Source organism: Rhinopithecus roxellana, chromosome 1, assembly GCF_007565055.1.
Source record: "Rhinopithecus roxellana isolate Shanxi Qingling chromosome 1, ASM756505v1, whole genome shotgun sequence".
Lineage (NCBI taxonomy): Eukaryota > Metazoa > Chordata > Mammalia > Primates > Cercopithecidae > Rhinopithecus > Rhinopithecus roxellana.
Genome location: NC_044549.1, coordinates 51,271,728 through 51,296,945, shown reverse-complemented (window position 1 = coordinate 51,296,945; position 25,218 = coordinate 51,271,728). Strand labels below are relative to the sequence as shown.

The window sequence follows — 25,218 nt, the reverse complement described above, 5'->3', positions numbered from 1 at the left end:
AGAACCAACTATTTAACGTGTGAAAAGTGCCAGGCAGCAGGTCGTCGAACTGTAGTTAGATTCTTTCGGTCCTCCCAATCCACCTTTCCCGAGACGCTGGAGTTCTCTCACTCAAGCGTCAGCCTTCCCCAAGATGGCGTTATCTTTGTCCCCAACCCCACATCCGCCCCACCCAATATGGCGTCCATCACAATCAAAAGCCTTTTCGGCCCTTCTCAAGATGGCGCCCACGCTCATCTTATTACCTTCCGCCCTCAAGATGACCTTAGCAGTTAGCGTCAACCTCCGCACTCTCTGACCTTTCCAAAATGATGGCGAACGTAATAAGCACCACACTTTGACCTTCTCAAGATGGCGTTGAGCTGACAAACTCGCGTCGCAAACTCACGCAAATTCAGGGTCGCTTTCGAAGACACTTCCGGTTGCGACGGAGGTAGGCTTACGAGGCCTGCTTCGGGTGCGAAAGGTCCTTCTTCGGCCGGGACACTCCGGCACGACCATGGACCGTAGGAAAAAGCCTTTGGACGTCACGGCCTCCTCGGTGAGTGAGGGTATGAGGTAACTCCACGGGCTCCGGGTTCACCCTGTCTCCATCAGACAAGAATGTCGACCTAGCTTGTTTCTTCACTCGGGGACCCAGAGATCTGACCTCTCCCCTCAAACAGGAATCCCCGACCTGGATTTTCTTCTCCAGCGGGGATCCGGTTCAGTTTTCTTACAGGATCCTGAACTGGGCTTCTCTTCTCTGACACGCGCGCGGACCAGAACTCTCAGACACAGACCTGAACCTGGTGTCCCGTGGGTTAGGAATCTCCCTACCTCCCTTCTGCCCTGCCCGCAAGGACCTGCACCTCGCCAGCCTTCTCCCTTACAGTCGGGAGGAACCGTAGCTTCTTTTTGCTATGCAGACATATCCTCTTCCTGGTTTCTCCTCCATTCAGGGACCCCCAAAGTCCTCCCAGAACTTTAGAGGGTGACATATTCCACAGGAGCCGAAAGTGCCCAGCGTACCCCACCTGGAACTAAATAGTTGTTAATGCAGCCATAGGGAACTGTGAAGTCTGAAAGGATGTAAGCAGTTTTATTAAGTCAGCCACCCTAGAAAGAAAACGTGTTCTAAGTACACATTTTGTGCCAGCACTTTATATGCACTATCTCACTAATCCTCCCAATGGCTTTAGGAGGTAGGTGCTATTAATATCTCCGTTTTATAGATGATGAAATTGAGGCCCAGAAAGATGAAGTAGCTTTCCCCAGCTTACATACAGAAATCTTAGTGATAGCCGGGCGCGGTGGCTCACGCCTGTGCTCACGCCTGTAATCCCAGCACTTTGGGAGGCCGAGGCGGGCGGATCACCTGAGGTCGGGAGTTCCAGACCAGCCTGACCAACATGGAGAAACCCCGTCTCTACTAAAAATAAAAAAAATTAGTCGGGCGTGTTGGCGCATGCCTGTAATGCCAGCTACTCGGGAGGCTGAGGCAGGAGAATCGCTTGAACCTTGGAGGCGGAGGTTGCGGTGAGCCAAGATTGCACCATTGCACTCCAGCCTGGGCAACAAGAGCGAAACTCCGTCTGGGGCGGGGGCGGGGAAAGAAATCTTAGTGACAGACCCTTGCTCATTCAGTCTAGCTGACTCCAAAGCTGCTGCCTTTTCATCGTCAGAGCAAATTGCCCAACCTTTGATTTAATCTTGAATTTACTTAAGAGTATTAGTACACAAAGGAAGTGTGAAGGAAAACATAGGTGTCCCAATATTTGAGTACTAGTTATTATTGGTTATTAGTATTGGTTAAAATTGGTACTAGTTATTATGTTTGTTTGAAGATCAGGAACCAAAAAGCTGTAAATATTAAAGCCAACCTGTACTGATAGGCTAAAATTAGCAGTAATTGTAATAAGAATGCTATCTGAGAATTTACAATTTTTTGAGCATCTTTTAAAGTCAAAGGCCGTTGTAGACTAGGAAGATATGTGGCTGGAAAATTTGGTGTGGTTAAGTAAGCTGAGAAGAAAAAGAAGTTTTTCATTTGTTTTTAAGAATTTACAGTATTAGGGTCTGCAGTGAAACTGCCCTTTGCATTTTTAAATGGTTACCTTTTAAATCAATTTCTTCCAACATGGAAATTGAACTCAGCCATTTTTATTTTCCTTAACAAGTAAAGTGATTTTTTAAGTGTCTGATGGTTAAGTCACTGATTAAGTATCTGATTTACAAATGCCCATCCATATAAGCAGCTGTACCTGGACCCTTAAAAAGGGAACGGTTGTTATGTACTTTTTTGCAGAGTAGGCAGGGGTGACTACTGTAGCTGAGGGAGAGGCGCTCATACTCACCCAACTGCCCTATTCCCTATGCCTTGGCCTTCTTTCCTCTTCTTGAACCAGGAGATTCAGCCAAACTTACGGTTTTTGAAATGGATTAAGTCATTCGTGGAGCTGTTATAATTCACCCAGTCTATTTTATTTCTAGCTGTTGAAATAATGTGTCTTTAAAAGCTCTGCTCAAAGCTTTCTCTGATCACTCTGCTCAGAAGGAAATGCTCCCTTATCTGAACTTGTGTGCTACTTTCTTCCATTCTAGAGTCATTTGTTACATTTTGCTGGTATTATAAATTACTTTCCTTGTTACATTGTAGGCTTTTTGAGGTAAAGAGTATGTCTGATTCATGTTTATGTTCTGCTCTTCAGTGTTAAGTACCATACACAAACTGGATGCTCAGATAGTTTTGGAATAACGGCATTTCCCTGTAGAAATAATAAGTTGTGATGATTAAATGAGTGCAGTGCTAGTCACAGAGAAGGTGCTTAATCAAGTTTAATCTGAAACTAAAAGATGCAGACTTCATTAATTTTATTTTGCTTTATCACTTTCTCCTTGACTAAGGAAAGCCTCAAGTGTTGAAAGTTAGAGTGAAAATGCATTTGCAGCAGAGGTAGAATGAAACATGACTTAGCTTAATTTGTGTACTGGATTCTACATTTAAACATTAATGTTTTTTAGCCACATTTAGTTTTTTAGCCATATTTGTCCATTTAGCAGAACTTGAAATATTCCTTTGGAAATTATAGTAATTTAGGAATCCAGTCACCTGCAAAAATTTAATATTTTTGTTTACTTACTGCTTTTCTTCTAGTTGGTAGATCTTAAGGCTGAACTCTTCCGAAAGCAAGAAGAATTCAAACAAGAAAAACTTCTAAAAGATTCTGGAGTTTTTGGAAAACCAAAAACAACTAACAAGGTAAAAAATAAGATCTGATGATCTCCATTGGTTCCAAACATGGGAGAATTATACCATATTTAAGTGTTTTAAGGTTGTCAGTGGTATCTGTACACATAAATGTTAAAGAAAAAATCTCTATCTTGTGTTTAACATTTGCATGAAATGTTATTAAAATAGAAATCAGTAAGATTATATAAAAGTACATAGTAATGTGCTAATTCTTTAGCACTTCTTTTGGAAAAATGTGGATTGTTTACATTTCATAAATGGAAGGTTATCTGGTTCTATAGGTGTTAGGTATCCAAATAGAGACAGACAATTAGATAATATAAGAATATAGCAGAAAATATCAGGGTGCATAAGAGCTGTGAATGATTTTTTCCAGTTTTGTAGATAATAGTGTCTACTATTTGTATTACTAATTCTCTGTAATATGTACATTTTCATTAGTCTTGATTTAGGTTGTAATCATTAAGGAGATAAAAGATAGTAGGAAGTGCTTCTGCACTCCAGAAGCTCTTTAGGCTGGGCGTGGTGGCGCACGCCTCTAATCCCATCACTTTGGAAGGCCGAGGCAGGCAGATCACTTGACCCCAGGAGTTCAAGACCAGCCTGAGCAACATGGCAAAACCCTATCTCTACAAAAAAAAAATTAGGCATGGTGGTGTGCATCTGTATTCCCAGCTACTGGGGAAGCTGAGTTGGAGGGATCACTTGAGCTCAGGATGTTGAGGCTGCAGTGAGCCGAGATTGCACTGCCACACTCGAGCCTGGGTGACAGAGTGAGATCCGGTCTCAAAAAAAAAAAGAAAAAAAAAATTTATTTATATAATTGAGGGCTCTTTTTTTAGCTCCTGCTTGCCACATATAATCAGTTTCTTTGTAGGACACAGCTTATCTAGTTATCTCCATTGATTCATAAGATCTCATGATCTCCTTTGTTTTTTTTTTTTCCTGATGCACAAGTAGATTTTTTTGGCAATCATGTGGTTCTGTTTTGTCTTCTAAAATTATTCTCCAGAAACCAAGTATCTGGAGCAAACAGAATGTAGGCGTTTCAAATCGAGCTGAGAAGGATGCTGAACAGAAGATTGAAGAACAGAAGACTTTAGACAAAGCAAGGTAAAGTTATAAGCTCTGGTAAATATAGTTACCTTTGAGGCTGCCCAGGCAGAGAAATGGAAGTTCAAATTTTGTTCTTTTTGATTTACAAATTTTATTTTTAATATCTTTCTAGCCCAATACTCTAAGTACTCTAAAAACAATATAATTTGCAGATATATCTGTAGTCTTATCATAAAAAGGTAAGACATAGTCACAGTTTATAAGATGAAACATTCCTGCTTTCAGCCTTTGTTAGACACTAAGATTATCAATACATTATTAAGAAGCGTTCCCATGGTGTGGGCTAGTTGGGATGACATTAGAATTTAGAAACCCTAAATTTTCCCCCCACCCTTTTATTTTGAAAAACTTCAAGTGTACATAGAACATTCTAATATTCTTCACCTAAATTCCCTAGTTAACATCTTGTCACAGGTGCTTTCCCTCTGTCTCTCATACACACCTGCGTGTATGGAGAGACTTTGTTAAGCATCATACTTTCCCTCTAAATCTTTCAGCATATATCTTCTGAGAACAAGAACATTTTCCTACATAACCACAATACCACTATCATACCCAAGAACTTTAACACTGATAAATGAGTATTATCTATTTTGTGGTCCATATTCAGATTTCACCAGTTGTCCCAGTACAATTATGTACTTTGTAGATTTAAAAAAAAAAGATTAATCCAGGATTCAAAGATTACACATTGTATGTAGTTGTCAAATCTGTTTAGTCTTTTTAAATCTAGAACAATTCTCTTGCCTTTTGGTTGTCTGTTATGCCATTAACGTTTTTAAGGGTCCAGGCAAGTTATTTCTGCAATGTCCCACAACCAATTAGAGTCACATGAAATGTTTTTGTAAGAATAATATGTAGACGGTGTTGTGTCCTTCCCATTGAAGCACATCAGGAGGCTCATAAGGTCAGTTTGAGTCATTATTGGTGATGATAGGTTTGATTACTTGGTTAAGGTATGCATACTTGGTTTCACCACTGTAAAGGTGCCTCCTCAGTTTGTAATTAATAGTAATCTGAAGTGTAATTAATAGTAATCTGAAGTGGGAAATTTGGAGAATGTGTGAATATCCTCTTCACCAACTCGTTTCCATGCAATGATTTGTTATCATTAATGAATCTTGATAGTTATCATTTATCACAATGCTGGTTTCAGAATGATGATTTTTCTAATTCTGTCATTCCATCTTTAATATTTTTCTAAAGAAAAGACAGCTTCACTCTCAGAGAGAATCCCAGGCTTTAATGTTTGGCATGACATGCTTTTGGATACATGGAATAATAAAATTCTGTGGTTGCAAGCAGTAGTTGCCAAGGTTGCTCAGCAATGTTGGGTCTGAAAATAGAAGGCAGAATATTAGCCCATTTGTGGACTTTTTTTCTTAGCATTTGACCTGTCCCCAAAAGACCTCAGGCTTTACTTAAAGATATGATCAGTTTTGAGACATTTCCCACTCTTGGACATATTCTCAGAATTTAAATTTTGTCCAAAGGTACCATGATCTTTTTTTATTTTGCTCTGTATATCAAGAGTTTTTCTTGGCACTTTGCTGTGCTTTTTCTATGCAGTAACTTTTATGAAGCACTTTGGTTTTGCTGTGTTATGGGAGTCAAGACATCTGCAGGACATCTGCCTCCCTCCAGAGCTCAGGACACACAAGCACAGTCCCAGGCTTTTTTGAGGTGGAAGGCCTTGGGCAAGTTAGTTATCCATTAAGACTCTTTCTTTATCTGTGAAGTGAGGTGGTTAATACTTAGGTTATGAAGTCCTTCAGGGAATTAAAGGAGATACATAGTGTCTGGCACTTAGAGGTTGCAGACAGTGTCCCTGTTCTCATGCTCTGAATTCCATCTTTCTAACTCAATAGAAGAAATTATTCTTTAAAGTCACTAGTGACATCCTCATCCACTAAATCCAGCGGCCGTTTCCCTGACACCTTACTTGATCTCGATTATCCACTTGTAGACTGTTCCTGACCCCTGAAAACTGCTGCTATACCGCACCAAGTTTCATATCCTTTCTCATGTGCTCTCGTCCTTGCCTGTCTCTGTCTATTTTGCACCATTCTCTATTTTGCTCAGCACCCTCTGCTCTACTGGTCTCTCTTCCTTGAAAATGTCAAGCTCATTCTCTCTTAATCTTTCCTCTTTCTGCCCTGCCTCCTCTGCCCCCAGATCCTCCTGTGGTTGGCTGCTTCTTGCTGTGCAAACCATGGCTAAGTTGTCATGTTCAGAGAGGTTTCCCCTGACTACCCTCTCTGAGTTAGTGTTAGTGTCCTGCTCACTCACTCTAACCTGACACTTGCTGCTTTGTGTTTTGTTTGACTTTTAAATTTTTTTTAGTTTTCTTTTCATTAAAACAGTAAGATCCACTGATGATCAGCTAGTTACCTTAAGAGCCCTCCAAAATAGGGTCTTAGGAGCCTGATACGAGTGAGCTGGTCCACCATGCACTGCATTACTGCATGTCAAGGGGCCTCTGCTGGCGTGTGTCTGTTCCCTTTACAGCTCTTCTCACGGTCTCAGATCCTCCTTTTCATTGCTTTATTTATTTAGCTTTATTGTCCTCCATGTCTAGAATGGAAACTCCCAGGAAACTGGGACTTTTTCTTGTTCCTGTGAGTCCTCAGTGCCTAAAACAGTGCTTGGCAGGTAGGAGGTGTGCAATAAGTACTTGGCGAATGGATGTGTAAAATAAAAGAGGAATATTTCTGACATTGTGATTAAGAGTGGTCATTCACTAAGAGAACTTGCAGATGACCTCTTTGGGGCTTCTCTTTAACGTCATTAAGTATTTCCAGAATAAAGAATTGCTCACCCTCTCATGGTCTGTACCACTGAAAAATACATGTCATCAGAATTACTGTGAGCAGAGAGGCTGCGTTGTTGGAATGTTGATATTTGTTTTAAGTTGGCAGTTAAGTTGTTGGAATCTTAAGTCAGTTGATTCACTTACTCATTCATCAAATATTGAGTGAGAACCTGCTGTGTGCCAAGCGTCATTTTAGGCCCTGGGACCCGTGATGAATAAGAGGACACAGGCCATGCACTCACAGAGCTTCTGTTTTCCTTGGCAGAGTAGACATGGGGCAGGGTGGTCTGAGGGTCTCCTCAGGATGGTGTGGTCTGTGCTGGTTGTGGTTGTCTTGACCCCATGAGGCTGGGCCTCATGGGCAGATGATACCTGTCAGGCAGGGAGTGTGGGGGCAACCAGGATGAACAGTTTTAAGACTATTTCTAATACTTGTATTTTTTTTTCTCCTAGGGAAAAATTGGAAGAAAAAGCCAAATTATATGAAAAAATGACTAAAGGAGACTTTATAGGTAAATAAAATTTTTTATTTCTACTTCATTTTCTGTAATTCATACAGCCCTTTGATATTACATTACTTGTTAAAATAACTGTAGGAGAGAAAATTTAGACATCAAAATTTTACTTTCTGTGGCTGCACAGAGACACGAAAAAAAATCAGCAATAATTTACCAAGTGTCTGGTGGATGCCTGGCAGCATGTTAAGTGCCTGGAAGGGAGAAACAAGTACTGGAAGCCAGATCTTCTGCCTCTGCCCTCAAGGCAGGGTCTTCCTCCGAGGAAAATGGCACAGATTGAAGCAAAGTTAGGGAACAAGGTCTGAGTCAGTCACAGTTACCTACAATTACAGCTGTGCTAAAACAGGGTGGTTGGGGCTGGGTTGAATTGTGGTTCTGTCAGGTGCTAGAGTTACGTTTTTTCTTTCCCTGTTATCCCTCTATTTTTTATTTGTTTTTTTCTGTGATGTGCTCATAATTGCTGTAAATCTGTTTGGGTATAGTGGCTTACGCTTGTAATTCCAGCACTTTGGGAGGCCAAGGCAGGCAGATCACCTGAGGTCAGGAGTTTGAGACCAGCCTGGACAACATAGTGAGACTCTGTCTCTACAAAAAGTAATTTAAAAATTAGCTGGACATGGTGGTTCATGCCTATAGTCCCACTACTTAAGAGGCTGAGGCTTGAGCTCAGGAGTTTGAGGTTACAGTGAGCTGTGGATCCTGCCACTGCATCCTGGATGTAGTGAGCTATGATCCAGTCTAGGTGACAGAGTGAGACCCTGTCTCTAAAAAAAAAAAAAAAACAAAACAAAAAAACTCCCTTATCTCATACGCCTCAGAAAAAACCCAATCTATAATTAGACAACAGTAGAAGAGATTTTATGATGCAGTGCCTATTTCATTCCCAAAAGGCAGGGAAAGTGAATATGTAATCAGGGAAGTCTTTTGGGAGAAGTTGGGCTTACCCTTGGCAAGCTGGAGAAAGGGATCCTGCAGGGCTAGATTGGTGAGCAGACCAGACGAGGAAGGGCAGGGCCAGAGGTCAACAGAGTCACCTAGCCTAGCATGGCTGGGGCCCAGGTACAGTAGGAGAGAGGCAAGGCTGGTCCTAGGTCCCTGGCTGCTGCTTCCCAGACCGCAGGGGCACTTTCCCTGTACAGCAGGAGCCCAGCACAGGAAGGTCAGACACTCAACAAAGCCAGGCACTATAGGAGAGGCTTTGCCTTCTTCCTGAAGAGGCAGCTCCAGGATGGCCACCTACTAGGAGGCCTCGCTAGCCTATGGCCTTATAACTCAGACTACGTCTCCTCTCTATTTCAGGAATTTTGTGGTTTTTAAAAATAAGTTTATTTTAGGCTGGGCGTGGTGGTTCACGCCTGTAATCCCATCACTTTGGGAGGCCGAGGCGGGCGGATCACAAGGTCAGGAGTTTGAGATTAACCTGGCTAAGCAAAACCCTGTCTCTACTAAAAATACAAAAATTTGCTGGGTGTGGTGGCAGGCGCCTGTAGTCCCAGCTACTTGGCACGCTGAGGCAGGAGAATCACTTGAACCCAGGAGGTGGAGGTTGCAGTGAGTCAAGATGGTGCCACTGCACTCCAGCCTGGGCGACAGAGTGAGACTCCGTCTCAAAAAAAAAGTTTATTTTATTAAAGTCTTTTCTCTTTTGATTCAAACTTTACTTATATTGTTAATATAGAAATCAGGTCCAAAGGAGTGGGAGTGTAGAGACCTGATTTTGTCAAAGCCAGCAAGCCCACCTCCTGATAGATATGTCAGACCTACAAGTTTGGGCAAGTTGTTTTGGAGCCTCAGTTTTTCTTCACCCTAAGGTGGGGAAAACACCACCACTGGTAATAGGAAGCCTAATGTCGGTTCAATGTAGCTTAATCTCTGTCATCAGAGAAAAAGACTCAAATGACTGTGTCCTAAATCCAGCGTAGTGAAACTTTAGGTATAATTTGTGCTACATGAGCTATCCTGGGTTAAATTAGGTGTCACGGATTGTTGTTTAACTGCCAGTGTGTGTTTTAGCTCCTCAAGTGGACCATAAGCCCTGCAGGCAGAGAGTGTCTTGCATATCTGTATATGTCCTGTAGGGTCTCGCTCCATGCCTTGCCTGGAATTGGTGTTCATCGGCTTGACAAGAACTCAGATGACTTCTTTTACCTGTATTATGATCTTTAAAACATTTACCAAACCACAACAGTATAATCAGGGTTAGTGATCCAGCCCACATGATGAGACAGATATGTAACACTTAAAGCAAAAAGTTCTACTGTCCTGATCTGATGACATGGAAAATGCAGTTTTGCTTCTGTATGATGTAATTGGTTGGATGAGTTGCATAAAATCAGACTGTTGTGTTATCTTAAAATGACATTCTAAGATGGTTTTGCTTACTCAGGTAGTGTACTGATGAGGCAACAGAAAACTTTAGGCTCTTTCAAGATTTTTTTGTGTACTATGTGTCAGTTCCCAAGGTGGCTGTGTCTTTGTAAACGTTTGGGGAGTGGAGGTATTGGCTGATGAGCCGTCAGGGGTGATGGGGCCACCAGGCAATGAATGTGACTGCTTCTTGTCAATTCCATGTGTGATTTTCCTTTTTGATGTCTGAAAACTGATTTTTATGTCCTAGATGAAGAAGTGGAGGATATGTACCTTGTGGATTTCACGCAGAAGATCATAGACAAGCGCAAAGAAATGGAGGCATCTGGTGCCCATAGAGATTCTCAAAAGGCAGGAGAAAGGGACGACGATGAGGAAAACCTTCCTGAGGGAGAGATCCCTCCTCCCCAAGACCCCAGTGAAGAATGGTTGGTAGCATCATGGATTAGCTCTGAGGAACATCCTCAGACCTGTGCTGACATTTTGGGAGTTATTTTGTTGGGTTGTTATCAAGCCATTTCTCTTTATTGTTCCTGGGTGTTCTTTTGAGACTTCCTTTTAAGTTAGGTTGGATTAGGTTATTATGGATGTAAAAATAGTAGCTCAAATGAAGACATAATTACAATAATTACATATAATTACAAATACTGACTGAGCTCCTGCTGTGTGCCCAGCCCTGTGCCAGGCCCAAGGAGACTCAGTGCCTGGCAGACTTGGCTTGCCTGGATCACTGACATGAAACAGTGCGGGCAGAGCGCCTTCCTTTTGTGCCTGTGCTGCTGCCTTACCCGTGTCCTCGTTCTGACATGGTGGAGAGCTGCTATCTAGGAGAAGGAAGCCAGCAGTGGTGGCCCTATATGTCTTAACTCTGACTGTGACATTGTTTGGCAGTGTGGTGTGGACTCGTGGGCCTTGGACGATTCCAGCTGCACCTCTCACTGACTGTATGATCTTAATCAGGTTCCTCAGTCTTTGAGGCTCAGGATTTTCCCTTACAAAATAGAGATTATACTGCCTCATTCCCATGACCCTTTACTTTAACCCCGCTTCAAGAAGTAAGAGTGTTCTGGGCTACACAAGAAACTGCTGCCTGTGAAGTATAAGCAGGCATTTTGTAAACCTTTATTATTGACATTTTCCTGAATTTTGCCTATATGTAGATGAATGATGGAAGAACCAAACTCGTCTTTTCCTTAAAGAGACTATCAATAAGTAGAGAGACCAGAATGGAAATTCTGTTACAATGATTTTTTTCTACCTAAGATATTATTGTTTGGAAACTATTCAGCAGTTCTTGAAATTGCTGAGAGCTGTACTGATGCTCTGACAATTTTCTGGGAACCCACCCTCTTGCCTTTGGGATCCTTCTCATCCTCCTTTCAAGGCTGAAATAGCCTCCTCATGGTGGGCATTTTTTGGGAACTTCTCAGGACTCTTTGCAGCAGGCGTTGATCTTTTGTTAGCCTTTGGCCCTGTGGGTAGTCATTGATGAGCTGAAGAGAGCAGTCCCAGCTACTGTGGATGACAGAGAAACTGCATCTTCCTTCCACTGAGGGTGTCCATGTTGGTTCAGAAATAACATTCTCATTGGGATAAAACAGGTATCTTCTTACCTACTTTTTTACATCTAAATAATTTGGTACCATTTGGAACAGGTACCATTTGGTACCATTTGGAATAGGTACCATTTGGTACCATTTGGAACAGGCTTGAACAGCCTGCAAGCTATAAGGAACCAAAAGAGAAAAACATACAGTCTCTTCTTTTAGTGCCTTTCTTCATCATTTCTTTCTTTTTTATTTATTTGTTTTTGAGGCAGGGGCTCCACACTCCGTCACCTGGGCGGGAGTGCAGTGGCATGATCATGGCTCATTGTAGCCTCGACCTCCTGGGCTGAAGCAATCCTCCTGCCTCAGTTTTTAATTTTTTTTTTTTTTGTAGAAACGTGGTCTCACTATGTTGCCTAGGCTCTTCTTGAACTCCTGGGCTCAAGCAATCCTCTCGCCTGGGCCTCCCAAAGTGCTGGGATTACAGGCATGAGCCACCACGCTTGGCCTGTCATTTCTAATCTCAAAGTGATTGCTCCCTCATCTGAAGTCAGGCAGCACTTAATATACTTCCTGCTCTTTGGGTATTACCTTTTACTTATTATTGTCACATACTAGGCCTCATTATCAGAAAAAGATTTTAGCAAACTTTTGGTAGTCTTTATGTACCCAGTGTTGTTAATAAGCGTTTCATGGGTGTGTGCCTTAACTTCCCCAGACCCTTGGAAGGTGGCATGGCTGTTAGCCCTCCTGTATTACTCTCCTTGCCTGAGGAAAGCTTTGTTTGCCTGCAGGGGTTGCTCAGTGAGTGATTGCTGATTAGATGGAGCCGTGGCTGACTACTGTCTTGCCACTTCTATTTAATGGGATCTGTACGTTTTGGAGGCCTTCTCCGGAAACAGAATAGTCTATGATTGCTTTTCAAAGCAGAAATCTCATCTCCTTTGAAACGTCTAATGTCTTTTTAAAAATTTTTGCTTATTAATGCCTGTGTGATTACAAGCAATTTGCCAGTGATTTGAAGAGTTTGGAGGGCAATTGAAGGTGTCACATGCCACCATATGGTGAAGGAAGACGCTCTGCAAGCAGTTCTGACACATTTTTTTGTTTTTAAATTAAGCTCCAGAATCGTAATTGCTCGTAAAATCCTTTTGATAGTTAAATTCCAGGTGGTAGAAAATCTTTCCAAGATACTGTAAATAATTACACAGACCATCTGGCTAGATGGTTTTCTTCCCCATCCATTTGAGGGGGAAGAAAAGGAAGAAAGAAACTGCTTGCTGCAGTTGGAGGTTTTATTTCTTGTGATAATCAGCTTCAGTACTAGAGTAAACACTCAGTTTTTAAATCACAACTAACAATTGAAATCAGTATTACTTGAGAGGAAAAAAATTGCTAACAAAAGCAAAGCCACATACCTGCCGAATCTGACCTTAGATTGGTCTGCCAGGTAGTACTTATTGGACCCTTAAGTGTGTATTCAGTACCCTGCTAAAGGCTGTAGGAGATTCTCTGCCCATAATTTAAAAGTAAAATATCTGTTGCGTCATAATACAAATGAGATGTTTTTCATGAAAATCCGTCCACATTTTCTATTGTAGGAAGTCAGAATATTTCATTTTGCCTTGCTATCTGCCTGGCTTAGCTGTCTAACCACTGTCTAGTTTGAGCAAAGATGAGGAGAGAGGTATGGTGTTTGGCTTCCTCCTAATTAAGAAGAGTCCAACTCTGAAAAATACTGTGAATTTCTTACATTACGAGATTGCTAATACATTGGGTAGAATTATACCAATTAGAGGAAATAAGAGAAAGAAGAAAAAGTCTGACTTGAAGTCTGTGAGGAAATGAGCAAGTTGAGAATCTCAGGCGCAAGGCAGAGTTACTAAGATACTGATAAAATGTCTGGAATTGTCTCAACTAGATTAAGTTCATAGATGCTGCAGCAAAATTCTGTGTGGGTGATTTATCTGTGAAATCAAAGACATAAATGATCAAAATTATTGTCAACAGTTTCTAAAACTAATATTTAATAAGCACAATGAGCTTATTGTGTGTCAGCTTTAAAAAGCATATTCCTGGCCGGGCGTGGTGGCTCAAGCCTGTAATCCCAGCACTTTGGGAGGCCGAGACGGGCGGATCACGAGGTCAGGAGATCGAGACCATCCTGGCTAATACGGTGAAACCCTGTCTCTACTTAAAAATACAAAAAACTAGCCAGGCGAGGTGGCAGGCGCCTGTAGTCCCAGCTACTCCGGAGGCTGAGGCAGGAGAATGGCGTAAACCCGGGAGGCGGAGCTTGCAGTGAGCTGAGATCCGGCCACTGCACTCCAGCCTGGGTGCCAGAGCAAGACTCCGTCTCAAAAAAAAAAAACCAAAAAAAAACCAAAAAAAAATAAAAATAAAAAGCATATTCCTATCAGTGGTGGTGGTCTCTGAGGCTGGGGGCTCTTCTTGGTAGTGAGGCTTCTCTTTCCCCTTCACTGTTCACCTACTCCCTGACTTAGGGGCTTGTACATGTGTACAAGTCCTTCACATCTTTTCGCTTTCATTTCAGGGTGGATTATGTGGACTCTTTGGGGCGTTCCCGGCGCTGTATGAGAAAAGATTTGCCAGATCTGCTGGAGATGGATAAAAATCTTCAGGGGAGACTGTAAGTGTGTGTGGTATGCAGAGCTCTGCCCAGGTCTGAAATGCAGCCACAGGGATTGTTTTGTGAGGGGAGGCTGTTTTATAATTAATGATCTCTGTTGCTCCAGTAAGGAAATATTGATTGATTGAAGCACTTTTTAGTGGTTAGCATGCACATACACACATAATCCACACTTGGAGAACAACCTGACTGGTGGATGAGTAGAGTTGTCTCTTTCACCTTGAAGAATGTCTGACTACAGTGACAGAATAAGCCCAAACCAAACCAGCAAACCAGCCTTTGTGGAGAAAGTGGTTTGAGAATTTACACTTGATTTTCCCACAAGCAAGTGGCTCCAGGGAGATAACTTATTCACTTTTTCTTTATGTATTGTTGCATTTTTGAAGTAAGGACCTTATAACTAGATTTTTCAGCAGGACCTAAGACCTAAGAGATAACTCTAAAACATAAGATCTAAGAGGTAACTCTAAAACACAAGACCTAAGACATAACTCTGAAACATCCAGGGGAATAAATTCCTCTTACTACAGGAACTTTTATGTGAGAAGTGTTGGGAGAAACTCCACCTTGTCCAAGTCCTGCAGGTTCAGGCATCCAGCAGATAGCCTTTGGCTTGGCATAAGAAAGGGAGAGCGGAAACCTTGAGCTTCTCGGCCTGGCCATCTGCAAGGACAGGAGACATCACTCAGGCCAAAATGTTAAGCAGTTTTCATGTCCCCAGATGAGAGACCATCCACAGGAGGAGACCCGGAGTTCCTCCTCCCTGCCTGGGCCACCTCCCATCTGGTCAGCCCAGGACCTGGGTGGAAGGAAAGTTTTTTTTTTTTTTTTTTTTTTTTTTAGACGGAGTCTGGCTGTGTCGCCCAGGCTGGAGTGCAGTGGCGCGATCTCGGCTCACTGCAAGCTCCGCCTCCTGGGTTCATGCCATTCTCCCGCCTCAGCCTCCGAGAAGCTGGGACTACAGGCGCCCGCCACCACGCCCGGCTAATTTTTTGTATTTTTAGTAGAGACGGGGTTTCACCATGTTAGCCAAGATGGTCTCGATCTCCTGACCTCGTGATCCGCCCGCCTCGGCCTCCCAAAGTGCTGGGATTACAGGCTTGAGCCACCGCACCCGACCAGGAAAGTTTTATGTCTTGAGTGCTCGGGCAAGATTCCGTCATGCTCATGTAACAAGTCTCGTGCTTGAGTAAGAAGGGTGAAGGCTGGCCGGGTGCAGTGGCTCACGCCTGTAATCCCAGCACTTCGGGAGGCCAAGGTAGGCAGATCACCTGAGATTAGGAGTTCAAAACCAGCCTCACCAACATGGTGAAACCCTGTCTCTACTAAAAATACAAAAATTAGCCAGGATGTGGTGTTGGGTGCCTGTAATCCCAGCTACTCGGGAAGCTGAGGCAGGAGAATCTCTTGAACCTGGGAAGCGGAGGTTTCAGTGAGCCGAGATTGTGACACTGCACTTCAGCCTGGGCAACAGAACAAGACTAGTCTCAAAAAAAAAAAAGGTGAAGGCTGTGTAATTGATTTTCCAGCAGTCTTGTGGGTCAGAAGCCTCTGTAGTTCCCTGTCTTCTTTATCAGGTAGTGTTACTTATCCATGATGCAACTGACTGTACTTAAACACTGATATCTCAGTCCTTATCTGAAGATAGTTTTTGCTGTGTTTTCCTACTAGTTTTGTTAGTCCTGCTAATGAAAAAACCCTGTTATCTGAAGATATGAGAAAAGAACTTCAGCGCCAGCAATGGGAGGAAGAAGAAAGAGAGGCCCTGAAGAGGCCCATGGGGCCCATACATTATGAAGACATTCGGGAAAATGGTATGACTATTTTCTTGCAGCTTTGCAAATCTTTTTTCTAATCTTAAACTGATGGCAAACATTAAGGGAAGTATTCATAAAGCAATAGCTTTTACATGGAAATTAAAGATCCTGCTTTGGAAATTGAAAATATTTCCTTTGTTCACTTCATAGCCTTAAAATACTCACATTGGGAATATCTTCCTGGCAGAGGGTCTGGTAATCCAAGGGATTGTTCCCCAAGAGAAGTGGAGACAGCCCCTGAAAGCAAACGAACGCTTGTTATGCTTCCCTTGGCAAACAGGACGAAAACTTGGTCTAACTTTTGTGTTTCTTTGGTGTTTTGTTATTTCGCTTAGGTGTTTTCTTTTTCTTTTTAAAACTTGTGCCAAATATCACTGTGTTTCTTTTTGCTTTGGTAGGAAATGTGGCTTGAGTATAGTTGAATGATCAGGACAGTCTGATCTTTTGGGTAATTTGTACTTCTTTCAGAGGCCCGGCAACTTGGCGTTGGGTATTTTGCCTTTGCCCGAGACAAAGAATTGAGAAACAAGCAGATGAAAACCTTAGAGATGCTGCGTGAACAGGTACAGATAAATCCCAAGTGTCTGTGAGGAAGGATGTGAGCGCTTGGTTTCTTGCTGGACCACACTGCAGAAAAATCTAGTAAATTAATTAGAAATTAAAATTGATATTTGGAATTGCATAAAGGTAGTTGCCATACTATTTTTGTGTTTCAAATTTTATAACTGCTCACGAGTAACCTGTACAACTTTGATGTTTTAAATCTGGTGCCAAATATGGCACTTTTGGAGCGACTTGGATGGGAAAATAGTAAATTACTTAAGGGATTAAGGTGTAGGATGGAATGGGTTGGTTTTCTTGAGTGTTAAGGCTTGCAAGATGCTCTTTGAACGCTTACGAAACTTTGTAAGACATCGGAGGGTTCGTATAAGAGTCCTTCATAGGGCTTCATTGTAAGGATCTCAAGGATAGCTTCTTAGAGGTGGCCTGAAGATCAATTAGCTAGTCTATTTTTAGAAGAAAATTTCATCTTTTTGAACAGGAATATTGCAAATTTGGCTTCAAGCAAATAATTTTCTGATTTTCTGTTCAGACAACAGATCAGAGAACAAAACGAGAAAACATAAAGGAAAAGCGAAAGGCTATCTTAGAGGCGAGACTTGCCAAACTTCGACAAAAAAAGATGAAAAAATCAAAAGAAGGTGGAACAGAGGAAGAAAACAGAGGTATATCATGTCTATGTTGCTGAACTTCAAAAGGGAAAATTTTGTTCCATTGACGTCTTGCTAATAGGGCTGGCAACGTGAAAATTAGCCATTTAGTTTTATATCTAAGCAAACAGTATACCTTTGAGGTACTGGCAGGAGCAATTTTTATAACCAAAGTGATGCAGAATGACATTCAATATTTTTAGGCTATAGATGAGGATATGAAGCAACAATACATTGTGTTGCATCTTAGAGTGGCATAGTCTTGTAATTGAGACAGTAAAGAGATATTTTAAGATAAAGTTTAGTTTTGCATATATATGTTTTAGACTTACATTTTTTGCTATTGGTTATTTTATATATATATTTAAAGAAATTTGTATTCATAAAGTTACGTAGTAAAAGAATTTAGAAATACGAATATTGACAGCTTGCCAAAGCTTACCAAAGAACTGTGCTCCAGAAGTTGGTGATTTGGAACTTGGAGCACAGTTCCCCTTGGAAACACTATTAAATGCTGTGTCAGACTAGCTTATTGTATAAGTTGTGGTAGTATAAGCTAAATTGCCATCAATCTAGAAACTCCTACATAGAATAGCTCAAACAATATGGAGATCTGTTTCTCTACTTAACTTGGAGGTGGGTGGGTGAGTGGGTATCCAGGGTAGGTGAGCAGCTGTGCCCCAGGTGGTCATCTAGTCCCAGGCTTCCTCCAGTCTTGCTGTTTCTGCCATTTCCTAGAGTATTTTTTTCTTCTGCACAAAGCTTGCTCCCCTGCTCCCCTGTTCATGATCCAGCCTAGGGTAGGCAGGGAGACGAGGGAGGGAGCCAGCTTCCTTTTTAGAGATATGAGTGGGAACTTACATACAACCTATGCATTTACATCCCGCTGGCCAGAGCTCAGTCCTGTGGGCCACACCTCACTGTAGGAGAAGCTGGGAAATGGCCTCTCCAGCAAGCTGGCCACATGCTCAGCTGAAACCTGGGGGCATTCTATTACCCAAAGGAAAAGGGGGAGTGTGGGTATGAGGGGTCGTACAGCTCTCCATCTCTCACAAAGGTTATGTGAAGCCATGGGCCGTTTCCTAATGTCTGAACAAAACAGACCAGAAACATTTAGGAATTTGAAAACCATCTGTTTAGTTTCAGATAAATGCTATCTCTATAACATGTTAAGCTGTGCAGATTGTTTCTCTAATTTTGCTCCATCTCCTGAACATCTGTCATGTCCAGAAAATGTGAAGTGCCACCGCAGTGTTTTTTAAAAATCCGTGTTTCTTTTACATTTAAAAAATGTGACCAAAATTGAAGAGCCTACACCAGACCCCAACTCTTCATCCCCTTGGCTCTGCTCGCTTCGCCTGAGATTGTGATGTTAGTTGAGTGATTTGGGGGTTTCTGGTCCTGCGATTGCCAGTTTGGAGAAGCAGAGTGGCATAGTGAGGGGCACAGAGACTAATATCCATCCAGCCCAGCCCAGGACCCCATCCCGTATCACTTTCTACCTGTGTACCATTTCAGAGCTTAATTTTCCCCCTCTATAAAATGGGGATAACATGGAAATATTGAATTTATTAGGATTGTTATAAGAATTAAATAACCTGTTGTATACAAAAGACTTAATCCACTGCCTGGGACATGATAGGTAATTCATAAATATTGATGGTTACTTTTACTTTCAGGATTAGCATGTTCTGTATTTTTAAAAATAGCTTTAGGCTTTGTTATAACAGTGTCTTATTCCCTTACAAAAATAGATGGAGATGTTATTGGGCCTTTGCCACTGGAGCCAGAGCCTGTGCCAGCTCCACGTCCTGCTGCCCAGAGTAGCAAGGTAGAAGTCATTGTCCAGGAGAGGAAGGACACCAAGCCCGGAGTGCCACACGTCCGGGAGTGGGACCGCGGAAAAGGTAAGGGAGGTGGGCTCTGAGGTGTAAGAACTCTCTAGTAAATGGAAAATGGTTTTTTTTTCCAGAAGCACTTGGGGTAAGTTTTAACTTCGTGCTGCCTTGTGTGGTTTTACAGCTTTGGAATGCCATTTCTCAGGATCTGCCTTTAAAGTATTATGAAGGTTTGGTGTTCTCATGTGCTCTGTTTTTTGCAGCCTCTTTTATGTTCAGTTGAAAATGGTCTACATGCCAGTGTACTAACCTGGATTCACACATAGTTCCACTGGGGAATTTTCCTGGACATTTTTTCGTTAAATTCTCTAGAGTATCCACAGCAGCCTCTCTTTGGAAGACTATGGTTTATGCCTCTTTGAAAAAAATCATTTCAGTAGAACATTAGTCCATGCTGTCTGAGCTGATAAGATACAAAGCTAAAGTAAGAGAAATGCAAGAGCCACTGTTAGAAATAGAGGTGAAATACCAAACAAGGTTGGGCAGGCCCCGTTTGTGTCTTCCAAAACTCAGTAAAGGAAAACATTTGTATTTTGGTGTGAAATACCTACAGTGTCATGTCAAGCAGATGATTTGTCTGTATTTCTCTTTTTCTGTATTTCCCATCTAGAGGTGGTCACTCCCTTTTCTTAGCCTGGTCTTTTGTACTGGTTGTAGGTATTACTTATACCTTGTAACATAGTTTTACTCTTGCCATTCTTGTTCTTTGGATAGTTTGTGGTGGCTTTTTAAGAAATATATGCAATGATTGGATAATAGTAACAATAAATTCAACTGATTTGTTAATCTGTTCTAATAATTTTCTTTCTTATTTTTACTAGAATTTTCCTTTGGATACTGGTCGAAGAGGCAGTCAGATCTTCGGGCTGAGAGAGATCCTGAGTTTGCCCCACCGTCAGATTACTTTGTGGGTCAGAAGAGAACGGGTTTTTCCAGCAGCCAGGCATGGAGCAGGCCTGGGCCAGCACAGAGTGACCCAGGGCAGTGCCCTGACCAGAGCCACAGACCTAGCCCTGCACATATGTCACCCACTCCTGCCCCCGACAACCCACCACAAGCCCCCACAGTTACTTTCAGAACTCTGGATGACATGATTTCCTATTACAAACAAGTGACTTGATCTTTCAAAGCACCCTGGCTTGGGTTTGTACTTTGACAGTGCCTTTCTCTCCCAGAGAGGGAGAAATGACTTTAGGAACTGAATTGTACCTTTGCTTGTCCTCTCCTTTCCCTAGGAGGCACACACTTGAGGTTGGATTTGTCAGCAAGGAGGAAAGTCGTGGAAACTTTGGCCACTTGGCTGTTCATTTTATTCTAAGAGGGATAGGGACATACCTACCTGGATTTACATGTGAACTGCAATAGAAGAGAAGTATTTATTCTGTAAAATTTGACACTGAGATGTGCTTAAAACCCTATCTGTTTCATACCTACTCCCACGACTTACTCATATTTAAGGGTTCTTTTCCATTCCTTTTGCAAATACTAGCATGCAGGTGTCTTTATTCCAAGGATTCAGCTTCCAGATCAGCCGATGGAACATAGGTCAGGAGGAATTTCTCCCTGTCAAGCAGTGGCAGACTGCATGGGAGGCAAAATGTGTTCTCCAAGAGGACCCAGAAGTAATCACATAGGAAATGACAAGGAAGACCAGGAGGAGCTCTTCGTAGTCCAGAAAGGTAGAAGTGGGAGTTGTTTACTTACTTTTACTGTCATACCATCCTATTACCTACACTCCTGTGTGCAGTGGGCATTCAGTAAATGTGTGTTGAATGACGGACGTACGTGGAGGCTGCTGGACCTGGTCAGAGACTGATATGCCTTAGCAGCAATGGTTAGAGCTTTTCAGCGCATTCCACCTCCCTGTCGCCACCATGCTCAGCTTCCTCACGTTCAGGAACCTGACTTGGATCAGACTTGGGGCTGCACAGTGGAGCAGGTGGGTCCCCACGTCATTAGTAACAAGGAGAGGGTTGGGAGTGGGCAGGGCTCCAGAAAGTCAGTGAGGTGCCTGGGCACCCACCCCATCCTCTGCCTGCCACACCTCAGAGGGTTCCTACAGCTGCAGACAAGCAGTTGAGGGTTGATGACCAGGCCCATAGGGCTCCCATAGCTGGTTCCCAGGCCAGTGAGTGCTGTGAGAATGTGCTAGCACAAGTCCTTAATGTTCCTTGAGGAGTGGGAAGGAGAGGAGTGAGTGAAGGAGACTGTCCCCTGGGGGTCCTCTGCAATGGCATCGTCTCTGTTCCCACAGTGCTGCAGTGTGGAAGGGAGTGCCCCATCCTCATTACAGATGACACTGGAGTGTGGAGGGGTCGATGACTCGTGCAGGGTCATATGGTACCTAAGGAGCAGATCTCAGACTTAAATACAATTGATGTCTAACTCACAGACAGACTTTTCAGTGCCCTCTGCTCTTAGTTTTGTTGCCCTAGTATCAAGCAATCTTAGACAAACATCCTGAATTCTTACAAACTTACCTCTAAACACCGAGGGTAAAGGTGCCAGTCCTGTTAATGGTCAGCCTAATCACTCTGTCAGCCTAATTGGGTAATTGCTTTTTTTAATAAATACACATAAAAACCAACTAACCCAGGTGCCTTTTTTGCAGAAATTGACAAGCTAATCTTAAAATTCACATGGAAATGCAAGGAACCCAGAATAGCCAAAACAATCTAGAGAAAAGACAAAGAGGACTCACACTTCCTGATTTCAAGACTGACCACAAAGCTACAGTAATCTACACAGTGTGGTAGTGGCATAAGAATAGCCACATAGATCAGTGGAATAGAGGCGAAAGTCCATAAATAAAACATATATCCGTGGTCAACTGATTTTTGACAGTGGTGCCAGAACCATCCAGTGGGGAAAGAACAGTCTTTTCAACAAATGGTTCTGGGATAACTGAATATTCCATGCAAAAGAATGGGTTTGGACTTCTGCCTCATGCCACATACAAAAAAATCAACTCACGATGAATTGAAGACCTAAATGTAAGAGCTAATACTACAAAACCAACTGAAACAGCTTGTAGGATAAAGAGGGAGGAGAAAAAAAGAAAAATTGGAATACTAAAAAGAAAAATAGAATAATTAGACATGCTAGAATCACAGGAAAAATAGAAAAAAGAAAGGGTAGAAAGAAAATAATGAATAGACAAAAGATGGAAAGAGGATGTATGTGTAACGCAGAACAGAAGGACCCAAGGCTGACTGGAGTGGAAAGGAGAAGGGAGATAGGGGCAAGGCAGGCAGCATGAAGAGCTGTAGGTATGGGAGCCAGCATCACAAAGGGTCCAGCCCAGGTGACCACATTCATGCCTGTGGCATTCGGGTGGACAGCGAAGCAGTTGTGCTCATTGGCTCATGGTCACTGTTGTCTAATAACTGTGAGTCACATTTTATCTGGGATTTCAAAAACTAAATAAACCTATTTATAATCCTCTCTTAACAGTATAAATTTAGTTCAGTGTTTTGTGAGCCCTTTTCTGTTTCAGATCCAGTTCTTTGAGTATTGACACACCATCACAGTCTTACTGTGTGACACGGGCCTGTCTTGTACCAGTGTATCCAGCAGATGGCATTAGAGTTCTTAGATGTCAGCTCCATACTCTTAAAACAGCACCCTCCAACAGAAATAAAAAATAAACTTGTGGTACATGCCTGTAATCCCAGCTACTTGGGAGGCTGAGGCAGGAGAATCGCTTGAACCTGGGAGGCGGAGGTTGCAGTGAGCTGAGATCGTGCCATTGCACTCCAGCCTGGGCAACAAGAGCGAAACTCCGTCTCAAAATTAAAAAAATAAGCCCAGAGTGTCATTTTCAATTTTCTAGCAACCATATTTAAAAAGTGAAATTATTTTTAACTCAGCATACCTAAAATATTCCAACATGTACTCAATACATGCAAATTATTAGTGAGATCTGAAATTATTCTTTTCATGCTAAGAATTCAGAACTCACTGTGTATCCAGTTATAGCATATCTCAATTTGTATGCTAACTTTTCATCAGGAATACTTGATCTGTATTTAGGTTTTATAAAATGTGCAGTTGAAAAACACAAATTCATATCCAAGTTGTTCCAAAGATACTTAAACATAGTAAAGTTTTTCAGTAACTGAATTGAATATCAAGTTTGAAAAAATAAAACCCAGTTCCTTAGTCATGCTAACCTCATTTCAGATGCTCAAAGGGTCCGTGTATCTAGTGCTGCTGTCCTGGACACAGCGGCTCTAAGTGATCTGCCTTTACACGCTTCCTGGTCTGACTATACTTAATCCTCCCATTAGTAACTAAAGTATTGGCCAATACATTTCTCCCAGGCAGACATTAAACATTCACAGTACTCTGTGGCCATGTTTAACTTGGGAGCAAGTAGTGGCAAAAACCTCCTATAGAAAAACATGAGCACACCTCATTTTTGCCTTTGTTGAGCTAAGCAAAATGCTTTAGATCAAAAATTGCCTGGAATTATTTACTTTCATTGTAATCTCTCCTCCAGGCCTTTGTGTGTTTTGGTAGAGTTCGTTTGAATTGGCTCAATAAATCATTTTGTTTGCTGCAGAATTCCCAAAGGAGAACATTCAGATCCATATACATGAGATTCCTGCTGCGTTTAGCCATACATTTACCAGACTTGTGGGGTCGTTTATTCCCTGTGAAAGCTCAAGTGCAGCCCGCAGGGAGGTTTTCAGCTGACCTTGTTGTGACATGCAGATGAGGTAGTTGAGTTTAGAATTTGGAACGGAGATGGGTACTGGTCTTCACAGTTAACACAACCTGGAGTTGCCCATGCCGTACTGTGTCCTTTTAAGTCAGTAAATTGAGCTAAGTCGGTTATTTGGCAAGCAGTTCGTGTAAAAAACTACATGGCTAAGGTAAGTGATGATAATTGAAAGGAATTCATTGACCCACTGAAAAGATGAGAGTAGACGAAACTACCGTAGTCATGCTGCCTGCCCTGTTAGCTGGCTGGGTGAGGTGTTTTGCCCCGGTGGGCTGTGGACATTATCTTCATGTTTAATGTGTGTGTATTGGGGGCGAGAGGCCAGGGATGGTGTGATTGGTATAGGTCATTGTCTAGGAAAACTGGAAAATCCAAATGTTCAAAGGAAGTAAGGTGTTGTAGTGAAAACCTGTCATCTTGGCCTATTGATGTTTTGTTATGGTGTTTCTTAATAAATCCCAGGCTGCATCTATATAGTCACTCATAGTAAGGGAGCATTTGTCCAGTGGTAGAAGTAGCCAGAAATATTGCATCTTTTCTGTCCTCAATTGAAACGGCTTCTTTCTCCACTGTATTTCTTTTGTTTTTGTTTTTATTTTATTTTTATTTTTTTTTCTGAGATGGAGTCTCACTCTGCTGCCCGGGCTGGAGTGTACTGGCACAATCTCAACTCACTGAAACCTCCTCTCCCCAGGTTCAAACATTTATCCTGCCTCAGCCTCCCAAGTAGCTGGGCTTACAGGCATGTACCACCACGTCCAGCTAACTTTTGTATTTTTAGTAGAAATGGGGTTTCACCCATGCTGGCCAGGCTGGTCTCAAACTCCTGACCTCAGATGATCTGCCCGCCTTGTCCTCCCAAAGTGCTGGGATTACAGGTGTGAGCCACCATACCCGGCCCTCCACTACATTTCTAAATGCCACATTCTCACTAACTCTGAAAGCTTATATGCTTGGTAACAGTTTGGCCAGGTTTTAAGCATTTTCTCTGTTGTGTACTGCATTCCTTCCCCTCCGCCTACCCCCGCCTTTTTTTTTTTTTTTTTTGGTCGTTATTCCCTGAGGTTGAACAGAGTGTCCACTTCCCTTCACCCCACCCTACACCACCCTCTCCACACACAACCATAGTTGTTCATGGTTTTTGAAAACCAAAAAGTACAAGAGTGGGCCCTGTTCCCAGTACAGGTCTCCCAGGTTGCAAGTAGTCTGGTAACTGTGCCACTGTCTTTGCTGGGAACCCAGGTTTTATTGTTTTTCCAAAAATAATTACCTTTTCCTTAAAAAGAAAAGGCTTTGTATCTCTATGTTCAACTTATGATCTGTA

At 42.3% G+C, this 25,218-nt stretch overlaps 2 protein-coding genes across 4 annotated transcripts in view; both read left to right on the top strand.

Annotated features, from left to right (window-relative positions):
• Positions 1 to 401: 401 nt before the first annotated feature.
• CCDC174 (coiled-coil domain containing 174) lies at positions 402 to 21,759 on the top strand. Its single transcript, XM_010381524.2, has 11 exons — positions 402 to 541; positions 3,137 to 3,241; positions 4,245 to 4,345; positions 7,614 to 7,672; positions 10,296 to 10,473; positions 14,147 to 14,242; positions 15,914 to 16,056; positions 16,528 to 16,622; positions 17,153 to 17,285; positions 19,025 to 19,177; positions 19,990 to 21,759. The coding sequence occupies exons 1-11, from the start codon at positions 500 to 502 to the stop codon at positions 20,286 to 20,288; spliced, it is 1,404 nt and encodes a 467-aa protein (XP_010379826.1). The 5' UTR covers positions 402 to 499; the 3' UTR covers positions 20,289 to 21,759.
• Positions 21,760 to 23,105: 1,346 nt separating this feature from the next.
• The window catches only part of C1H3orf20 (chromosome 1 C3orf20 homolog), a 101,368-nt gene continuing 99,255 nt past the window's right edge, over positions 23,106 to 25,218 (top strand). For all 3 annotated transcript variants that reach the window (XM_010381521.2, XM_010381523.2, XM_010381522.2), the window contains exon 1: positions 23,106 to 24,045. The gene's annotated coding sequence lies outside the window, so the exon portion shown is untranslated. The remainder of the gene's footprint in view (positions 24,046 to 25,218) is intronic.